Below are 9928 nucleotides of genomic sequence, written 5' to 3'. Positions count from 1 at the left end.
ATAACCTATAGTGCCGGTTATAGAACCACAGAGAAATGGTTAGGAACCTAAACGACAACAGAAAAGAAAAGAAAGAGGAAATTGTGTTTTTAGTTGTCTCATAGTAACTCATAATTTTTTAATTAGTGCATAGAATAAAAGAAATATTGTGAGTTGCATGACAATCATAACTCATGTCATTCTTGTTTAAGGTAGAACTCTCTTTTTTCTCTTAATTAAAAAGCGGAGCTCGTGCTATTCTCGTAAAAAAAAGATAAATTAGGCTGCACTTGAGCAGGAGAGAGAGATAAAATGCCAGCGTATAGTAATAGTAATAAAGTTCCTAGGTTGACGGAAGACGATGAATAGGGCATAGGAATAGGGTCGAGGAAGGTGAGGTTTTCGGAGCCTCTTTGGCAGGGCTCCTGCAGGGGCTTCAGCTTCGGCTCCTGCAGGAGCTGTACCAAACGTCTGTTTTGGAAAGGGCTCCGCATGGGAAGCCAGTCAAGAGCCGGAGCCATTTTTTACCTGCACAGGAGAAGCCTAAAAAACGAGCTTCGCGTGGCTCCTTGCTGTGGGTTCACGTCGTCTAGTGCAAAGAAGCCGTTTTGCCAAACGTTTTTCAGAACGACTTCAGCTCTTCCTTCACAGGAGCCAAAGCCATTTTTAGAGGAGACAGACCCTTAAATCAAATAACATTAAGTATCTAGGTCCAAAACGACGTTCCGGATCAAGGACCCATGCGTTCCACACGTTTCCCATGTGATGGAAAATTTCCTGTCCAGTTTGGGTGTACTTGCCCAAGAACTGCACACCATCGGCCTCCAGTGAAAAGAGCGAGATGCTTTGTTAGCACTTAGCACTCACAGCACAGCAGAGCGAGCGGCCGAGCACACCTCGCAAAGTTAAGAGGACTAAAATTTAGTCTCCTATTTTTAGTCGCTCCTTCTGTTTAAAATTTAGTCTCTTATTTTTAGTCGCTCCTTCTGTTTAGTTTAAAAGGACTTAAAAGAACTAAAATTTAGTCCATATTCCCGTGAAAACAAACGGAGCCTCAGATTCTGATGGAGCGAGATGGAAACAAACAGGGCCTTGCCTGTTCCTTTGATCATAAATGATAGTAAATTTTTAGTCAAAATAGTATTTTTTCTCGCACCAAACCACGACGCCAATCGAACAGGCTGTTAGATCCCTATTCCTGGGCTGATGTGAAATCTCACGTCTGATCGCTTGGACTCTTGGGGTGTTTGGTTCTTTAGGCGCTTCTAAAATTTATGTCACATCAAATATTTAGAGGCTAATAAGGAGTATTAAATATAAATTAATTACAAAACTAATTATATAGATGGAGGTTAATTTCCGAGACGAATTTTTTAAGCCTAATTAATCTATCATTAGCACATGTTTACTGTAGCACCATGTTGTCAAATTATGGACTAATTAGGCTTAAAAGATTCGTCTCGTAAATTAGTCGTAAGTTATGTAATTAATTTCGTAATTAATCTATATTTAATACTCCATGCATGTGTCTAAACATTCGATGTGACAGTAATTTTAGGAGTAGGGGAAGGAACCAAACAGCCCCTCTGTCTGACACACAAAATCTTGAAAATCGTGTGGTATGGATTGAAGGAACAGTACCAGTGTCAGTTGGTGAATTCACTGACTGCACTGCTTTTGACGCAGGACAGTGAAAATGCTGGTTTTCAGGTCTGTCTTGCGGTGTTGCCTTGACCCGACTGCTGCCGAGGTTTCCCAGCAAATAGGGAGAAGCTCCATCTCGATTAGCTCTGATGCATACCTCAATAATCAAACTTTATAATCTTTATAATTAATAATTCCGTCACAGCTTTTAACTATTGTAAACAAACTTAATACTATTAGCTTTTCAATACTATAAATCTACATTAACAAATAATACTATATAAAAATGAATAATTAAAATATAATTAGAAAACTGCGTTATGTTAAAATAATAAATTGAAACGGGGAACATCCTAGCTTGTAATAGTTTCAGCCGGCACCCGTGTTGACCCTTTAGCTAAATCATGTTCCGATCAGAAATGACATCTCTTTTTTTCTTTTTAAGAGAAAAAGTGAGGCATTTTATTACTCAACAATGTAATTATAGTCCTGAGCAATAAATATTCTCAATGCAAGCCGGCACTAAGAACCTCCAAATGGCCGAGTATATCATGAGTGACATGTACTCGATCCATCTGTCTCAAAATTGTTATCATAATATTTGTCTAGATCCATGGCTAAAGTCTCAGCTATTTTAAGACATAAGGAGTATGTGACATATTTAAGATGTATTATATATATATGTTCTTTCATGCAACCAATTACACAAATGCTAGTATTTGCACGTGTAATTCCCTAGCTAAGTCACACGTAATATTTGAGTATACAAGAACTTCGCATCATACTAAGTGGTTTTTATTTTTACTTTTTTTTTGCAAAAAGGTATAAAGTGTTTTTTTTACGTTCTATAAAGAACATAACAAAGTCAGCAATATAATAAATTTTCTCTTTAATAATTATCACATTTTTTTCTAACTTGCTGACATTTGGGCTTGGTAACAACCGAGAAAAGATTGGATGTACATGTTAAAAGAGAACTTTTAGAAAATGCAAATTCTGAGATGATGGATATCTAAGAATGGAATTCATACTTATAAGCATGATGAGTATTTAAGATGATGAATAACGCTATTGTTTAGTTTATTTGTCTTAGGAGTTCTAGGAAGCAAAGGGGTATTTTTGTGGTACAAGGTCAAGGATGATGGAATTATGACATTTTAAAACCAAGAGTGGTGTAGTAATACAATTTGTGTCCGAGTTTTTGGATTTTTGAAGTTGTGTAAAGATCTTGGGATTTTCTAAAGTCAGAGATCCCAACGGTGGCAGATCCAGAGGTGAGAACCCAGCCAGCATCATGGGCCCACTAGTCAGCGAGACAAAATCCTGAGACGCCTAAACCCCATGGCGGCGCCGCCCCGTGTTCTCCACTGATGGCGGCCACCTCCACCTCCCCCCATTCAGCCGGCGGCGGCGGCACCATCGGCGACGACCTCCACGGCTTCCTCCGCTACGGCCTCCGCACTCACTCCTCCGTTCTCTGCGCACACGCCTTCCTCCTCCGCCGCGGCCTCCTCCTCGGCCACGCCGTCCCCGCCGGCCTCCTCCTCACCGCCTCCGCCTGCTCCGCCGCCTCGCCGCCGGCTCACATCCTCCGCCTCCTCCTCCACCACCTACCTCCTCCCCTGCCGGTATTCTCCCTCGACGCCGCACTCCGCGCCGTAGGCCCTCTCATCCCCTTCTCCGCCCTCCTCTCCCTCTTCGCGGCCCTCCTCCGCTCCCACCAACCGCTCTTCCCCGACCACTTCTCCTTCCCTCCTCTCCTCTCCGCTGCCGCCTCCGCCGCCTCCCCGCGGCTCCACCTCCGTTCCGCGCTCGCCCTCCACGGGCAGCTCCTCCTCCGCGGCCTCCTCTTCTCGCCGCCGCCCCACGCCGCCAACGCCCTCCTCCACTTTTATGCCACTGCCGGCGGCCTCTCGTTCGCCCGCTACATGTTCGACGAAATGCCATTAAGGGACATCGTGTCCTGCAACACCCTGATGACGGCCTTAGCAGGCACACCCGGTGGCATTGATGCCGCACGCCAGCTGTTTGAGGGAATGCACCTGAGAAATTGGGTGTCATGGAATGTCATGATTAATGGGTACGTCAAGGCGAAGCGGCCTGAGCAGGCACTGGAGGTGGTCCGGTGGATGGCAGGGGTAGGAGTGAGGGGGACGGCGACAACCATAGTCGGGGCAGCCACGGCGTGTGCTAGGCTGGGGAGGCTAGGGGCTGGGAGGGAGGTGCACTGTGTGTTCCTGCGCCGTTTTGAGGATGATAACCTGTTGGTTTGGACTGCATTGATTGATATGTATGGCAAGTGTCGGAGGGCTGGGGTTGCAAGGAAGTTGTTTGACCGGCTCAGAATGAGGAACCTGGTATGCTGGAACGCGATGATCATAGGGCACTGTGTGTATGGTGAACCTGGTGACGGGATCAAACTGTTCCAGCATATGATCACACCAGGTGGGTTCAGATTTCCAATATTAGTTCTTCAGAAAGCAACATATTGCTACATTTGCATTTTTGAACTTTATATATGTATCTAACTCCTGTGCTGCCTTTTCAGGGAATGTGCAGCCAGATGGAGTCACTTTCATTGGTGTTCTCTGCGCCTGTGCCCGTTTAGGCCTCTTGGAGGACGGAAGGGCATATTTTGGGCAGATGAGCACCGTGTACAACCTCAAGCCGACATTTGCACACTACTGGTGCATGGCCAATCTGTATGGGAGTGTTGGGCTTCTGGAAGAAGCCGAGGGCCTCTTAAAGAGTATACCAGAGGATCTGAAGGCACGGGCATTGGGTGGTTTGCTTGGGCTGTGTCGGTTCCGGGGGGATTGGAGACTTGGGGAGCGGATAACTCTCAGGTTGATTGAGCTTGAACCAAGCAACAATGCTCACTATGCACTGCTTTGCAATGTGTACGCTGCTGTAGGGAGATGGGAAGAAGTTCACAGGGTGAAGGCTATCATGAAAGAGAGAGATGAGAGGTTCAGGCCTGGACATCGTCTGGTGAACTTAAATGAGATCGTTGATGAATTCAAAATTAGGGAGAGGCATCCTGAGAATCAGGAGATATATGCCATCATGGACGACTTGGCGTCAAAGCTGAAGCTTGATTGTAAAGAAAAGGAGCAAAGTGATTTTGGAATGAAATAACTCAAATACACACCTGGGAATTGTTTTGGAGCCGCACAGGTTTCGAACGGGCAGCTTCAGGAGGTTAAGATAGGGTGGGTCTGAAGTAGTGCATCTTCAGATGTGTCATTTGTGCAGAACCACTCATTGGTTATGTAGTGACAGAAAAGCTTGGTATCAATAGTCGGTAGTTGCAAAAAGTGACAATTGTGGTAGGGTTGAGATGGACAGGAAGAACGAAGAAGTAACAAGCCTTGGGAAGCAAAGATAACCTTTCTGTTGTTGCCCTCTAATATTAACAGTGGACATTCTCCAACAAGAACACAAGTATTTTCTGTAAAAGTTTTGGTCAAATGATATTTCAGTGCTTTTCATAAATGTGCGTCCGTGCCTTGCCTTGTCTGGCTTTGAGAATAAGATTGCATATTTGCGCGGAGGTAATACTGTCGGTTTTGACAGTAGCCAAGTTACCCTGGTATATGTTTTCAGGTATTCAGCCTGTCAGGTAAAAGTACAAGTTGACCACTGACCTCGCTGGCTTTGTTACTGGAATGATAGAACTGCTATTTGACCTTCTTTGGTGACCTATCCTTTTATCTTCTTCCTCACAATGTGACGTGGGATGTGACTGTGTGAGTGTGTTATATGCTTTGGAGCACAAGGGAGACACAAGTTTGACCTCAACTCAAGGTTACTAATCTTCAGAACTCTTCTCATTCTTCCCAAAAAGATTATTTTTCATCTATAAGCATCCTGAAATGTGTTTTTCCTTTGGTTCGTGCATCAGGAGAGCTGGCACTTGCTCTGCAGTTGTTGGCTTCACTGGTGTCACAGATTTCATAGCTCTCGACAGCATTCTTGAGTTACATAAGTTCCTTTAACTCTCTGGTTGAATTAATGAGATATTTGAGTTCATACCCTGAGAATTGAAAACACTGATAACTGGCTTCAGTTGAAAACTTGTGTTCATAATGTTCTCACTCAGCTGATGATGGCCTTTAGTTACATTTTTTTATAAAAAGAATCTGAACTTGCTTTTAAAATAATGTCGCTCCAGATACTGTGTTGCCTTCCAATGCCATCAGTCATTGTCAGAAAAAATTATTTCATTTCATGAATTGGACATCGTAACACAATTGCAGAAGTTATTGGTTTTTGGCTACCGAACTCTCATGCAATGCAATGTGGTACAAGGGAAAAAGGCTTCTTCTGACTGGTATGCAGTCTTCCTGCTGGCAACCTTTTTTTTCAGTCTTCTGCTCAGCAGTGAACTTATATTAGCATGGTTCATTTTATCTTTTATTACTCAAGGTCCTAATGTAAGTGGAAAGAGTTATCCTGTTGCTTGGATATCTGTGATCCACCTTCTCTGGGAAAGTTACCAAGCCCTCAGAAGGGATGTTTCGTTTCCTCAGCTCCACTTACCTGCCTTTGTAGTTGGTACTCAGCAGGATCAGACCATACCCTCTCTCAAGGGAGGAAGCAAATCAGCTGGTAGGCATACTTAATTTTTGAAATAGCTATCTATTGTATATTAGTAAAAACCTTGATGTTCGAAGTTTGAAACTTGCATGATTAGTTAGGAGCATACCGGTTGAAAGGAAGTAAAAATTATTTTTGTTGCTTGTCCTGGTAACAGGAACTATGGTACTATAGTCATCATAGGTAACAAGTCTAGTGCTTCTGTCCTGCTGGATGATCGCCTGAAGAAAATTCCAGAGAATGTTGGGCTGGTGTATCTTCTAGAAAGAGAATGGTGGGATTCTACAGCAAACTGGGAACATGTTCTGTCATTAGGAGAGCAAAGGAGGCTTGTGATGGTCAGTATTTACTGGCAGGCCTCCATTATTTTGCTCTTTTTATTTTCATTATATATGCTCTTAAATATTTGAAAGTCACTGTCTTGTTTTTGTCAGACTCATTGTTTTTCCATCATCCTAACTCCTAAGTTTGGTATCCTCATCGAGTGCATCAAGTATGTATTCTATCACAATGCTCTTTTGACTTTTCCATTTTTCTTTCTCTTTGCTTATCAACTGCTGTGGGTCCTAAAATCTTTACATATGAATCCTGCGCCCAAACCGCGGCCAGCCAGCGTGCCACGTCACGGGCTTTTCGCGGCCGTTCGATCGGGGGCGCGGACAGCCCAGATCGGGCGAGCCGCGGTCTTTTTGCAAAAAAAACCTCGAACTTTAGTCGAATCAACCCGCAGTCCAGACCTCCTCTCAGGGGTTTTTTAAAAAAAGCCCTCGAACTTTACCGAAATCAACCCTCAATCCAGGCCTTTTAAATGCGCGGCCTCCTCGCCACGCCGCCGCCGCCTCTGCACGCCCCGCCCTCTCACCAGCGCGCCACCACCTCCTCCTCCACTGCCCCACCCTGTCCTCCTGGCTGCGGCGTCCCAGCACGCGACCCCCGCTCCACGCCGGTCACGCCGGCGCAGCCCAACCTCTACTCGTCTCCCTCTGCCCTCTCGTCCAAAACCCTAGCCCTCGCGCCGCCGCCGCTGCCGCCGCCACCCCCCAGCGCCCGAGCTCCTCGCCTCCCGCGAGCTCGCGCCGCAACGCCACCATGAAGGTAAGCTACTCCTCCTCACGGTACCTGCGCTAGGTGGTGTTTGTGGGAATGTAGCGTCTGATCTGTGCGCTCTGTGTTGATTCCAGTTCAACATCGCGAACCCGACCACCGGGTGCCAGAAGAAGCTGGAAATCGATGACGACCAGAAGCTGTGAGTGTTTCACGTCCTCCATTTGCTCTGTATTTTTTTGTTTCTCTTAGATCCGTGGCAGTATGTTTTGCGCTTTTGCTTCGAGCCCTGTTGTAGCTGTTGGTGAGGCGATTGAGTATTTGAGTGCTAGTACTTTTGTTCTATGTAGTTTTCCCAACTGTTCCCTTGTCTCGTTAGCAGTCTTACTGCTTAGATTCATTTAGTTAGGTTGCTTGCTGTTGCCCACTGGAGCATCTGATAGTGTATTCATATATGTTAGCCTTATTATCCGGTTATAATGTAATGGCTTTTAGGCAATAGTACTTCAAGGACATGTTTAGCATACTTTCTGAGGTATTGAATGTTTAGAAATGCGCCATTCCCATTTTGTTGGTGTTTGAATGATCATTACTGGTGAACTTTCGTTCTTAATGTTTAAAATTAGGACAGTAACATCTTGATTTGCGGTTATGGATGCTTAAATTTAGTCAAAATGCGTCTATTGTTGAATTTAGAAGCAGGCAATAATCCTTTGACTGCTCTTTTTAAATTGTGCTGAGAATTGAGATTTCATATAGGGGTAGTAAGCAACTGGGCCTAATAGTTTTAATTCTTGAAATTATACTAACTAGATTCAAAATGGTGGCAGATCATTCTGTTTTTTTGAACTGAAACAGATCATTCTGTTATATTTTATTATTTTGAAAGTGCAACTTGTTTACTATCTACCTTTTGAATTTACTGAAAAACTGTCTTAATGTATTCCCTCTGTCCCGAAAAGAATGCAAGTCTAGCATACTACCGAGTTAAACCATTTTGAATTTGACCAAGTTTATCAATATTTATGATACCAAATAAATGTCGTTAGATTTGAGATGAGATATATTTTTGTAGTATGCCTATTTTGTGATACAAATATTGGTACTCTTTTCTATAAATTTCTTTGCACTTTAGAAAGTTTGACTAGAGAGAGAGATAGAATTGCATCCTTTTCTGGACAGAGGTAGCATATCAAGTAAACAGATGCTATTCCTTCCTGCTCTGTTTTGCTTTGTTTTCTGATAAACCTTTCTATCAATTACAGGCGTGCCTTTTATGACCGAAGGATCTCCCAGGAGGTCAGTGGTGATGCTCTGGGCGAGGTAAATTTTCTGGTTACTTATTTCTTGATCCATGACCCTTTTGCTGATTTCATACTTAAATATAGGTGTCATATGTTTCTTTGTTTGCAGGAGTTCAAGGGTTATGTCTTCAAGATCATGGGTGGATGTGACAAGCAAGGCTTCCCAATGAAGCAAGGAGTTCTGACTTCTGGTCGTGTTCGCCTTCTGCTCCACAGGGGTATATAGACTTCCTATCTCCATTGTACTCTCCACACCCCTCTTTTACTGTGGTTCTTACCTGAACATTCGATATGAATTCTGTAGGTACTCCCTGCTTCCGTGGTTATGGCAGGCGTAATGGTGAGCGCAGGAGGAAGTCTGTCCGTGGTTGTATTGTGAGCCAAGACCTTTCTGTTATCAACTTGGTGATTGTTAAGAAGGGTGAGAACGATCTGCCTGGTTTGACTGACACTGAGAAGCCAAGGATGAGGGGTCCCAAGAGGGCCTCCAAGATCAGGAAGCTCTTCCTAACCTCTGCCCCACCGCATTTGAGATTCACAAAAACATGGCTTCACAATGGGAGGCGCTCCACACAGGAACGCGGCAACGCCGCGCTTTGTTTTCTAGTTTGTACTTGATTGCAGTGCTACTACTTTTGATGTTGAAGAACATATGTACAGGCTTGCAACTAACATGGGCACACCTGTGGTCACTTCCTCACAAGTAATTATTTGGACAATCCCTGCGATGGCATAAAAGTTATGATGGTAGTGGATGGTTGTTTCTTAAAAAACAAATGAAAACCAAAAGGATGCTGACCGTTCTTTGTCCACACCTTTGCATTCTGTAATGAATTCATCGTGTTGAAACATTTGTATCTGGGGCACACCAGTTCCCTCCTTTTTTTTACATGTCATATTAACTTTGTCCGAAGTTAAACATTTATATCTTTAACTATTTTTTTTTAAATATAGGTTCAAGACATAAGATTTATGTCTCTAGATTCATTGTAAGAAATACTTTTGTAATATATAATTTATATGTTGTGAAACTGTAATAATTTTTATGAAATAGATGGTCAAATAGTAATCTTTGACTTGGGATAAAGCTAATGTGACATGTACAAATGAATGGAGGGGGAATACGACAAGCAAGACATTAAATAGCATAGATGCTGCTGGCGTGCATCCAACAAAATATAAGGACGTCTCTAACAATATAAGCTATTCACTAGCTCTAAGCTGAGAGGAGAGAGATTGCAGCAAGCAACCTTGAACATTGTGTTACGAGAGTGATTTTTTCATGAAATATGCGAGACTATCTTTTAAGTCTGGATTTTTCGTGAAATATGCGAGACTATCTTTTAAGTCTATGCTAG

At 43.5% G+C, this 9928-nt stretch overlaps 2 protein-coding genes across 6 annotated transcripts; both read left to right on the top strand.

Moving 5' to 3' along the window:
* The first annotated feature begins 2923 nt into the window (after positions 1–2923).
* LOC136492781 (pentatricopeptide repeat-containing protein At3g51320-like) lies at positions 2924–6997 on the top strand. 4 transcript variants are annotated; one of them, XM_066488798.1, is made up of 6 exons: positions 2924–4068; positions 4172–5430; positions 5528–6234; positions 6380–6560; positions 6657–6715; positions 6832–6997. In XM_066488798.1, exons 1-2 carry the CDS (start codon positions 2994–2996, stop codon positions 4759–4761), a joined length of 1665 nt encoding a protein of 554 aa, XP_066344895.1. In that variant the 5' UTR covers positions 2924–2993; the 3' UTR covers positions 4762–5430; positions 5528–6234; positions 6380–6560; positions 6657–6715; positions 6832–6997. The 4 variants fall into 4 exon arrangements, with proteins under 4 accessions (XP_066344895.1, XP_066344894.1, XP_066344893.1 ...); XM_066488797.1 differs by having other exon boundaries at positions 5528–5956; positions 6052–6234; positions 6380–6997; XM_066488796.1 differs by having other exon boundaries at positions 6657–6997.
* Positions 6998–7184: 187 nt separating this feature from the next.
* On the top strand, positions 7185–9359 carry LOC136492782 (small ribosomal subunit protein eS6-like). Of its 2 annotated transcripts, XM_066488801.1 has the most exons (5): positions 7185–7317; positions 7404–7468; positions 8532–8589; positions 8680–8788; positions 8875–9319. In XM_066488801.1, exons 1-5 carry the CDS (start codon positions 7312–7314, stop codon positions 9186–9188), a joined length of 552 nt encoding a protein of 183 aa, XP_066344898.1. In that variant the 5' UTR covers positions 7185–7311; the 3' UTR covers positions 9189–9319. The 2 variants fall into 2 exon arrangements, with proteins under 2 accessions (XP_066344898.1, XP_066344897.1); XM_066488800.1 differs by having other exon boundaries at positions 8532–8788; positions 8875–9359.
* The last annotated feature ends 569 nt before the right edge of the window (positions 9360–9928 follow it).

The sequence above is a fragment of the Miscanthus floridulus genome, chromosome 11 (genome assembly GCF_019320115.1).
Source record: "Miscanthus floridulus cultivar M001 chromosome 11, ASM1932011v1, whole genome shotgun sequence".
Lineage (NCBI taxonomy): Eukaryota > Viridiplantae > Streptophyta > Magnoliopsida > Poales > Poaceae > Miscanthus > Miscanthus floridulus.
This window is presented reverse-complemented; position numbering and strand designations above follow the sequence as displayed.

Coding starts and splice junctions, on each gene's coding strand:
- LOC136492781 (XM_066488797.1), top strand. CDS start 2,994: ATGGCGGCCACCTCCACCTCCCCCCATTCAGCCGGCGGCGGCGGCACC. Junction 4,069..4,171: donor CCAGCATATGATCACACCAG/GTGGGTTCAGAT, acceptor CTGCCTTTTCAG/GGAATGTGCAGCCAGATGGA.
- LOC136492782 (XM_066488800.1), top strand. Junction 7,469..8,531: donor ATCGATGACGACCAGAAGCT/GTGAGTGTTTCA, acceptor TATCAATTACAG/GCGTGCCTTTTATGACCGAA. Junction 8,789..8,874: donor TCGCCTTCTGCTCCACAGGG/GTATATAGACTT, acceptor TGAATTCTGTAG/GTACTCCCTGCTTCCGTGGT.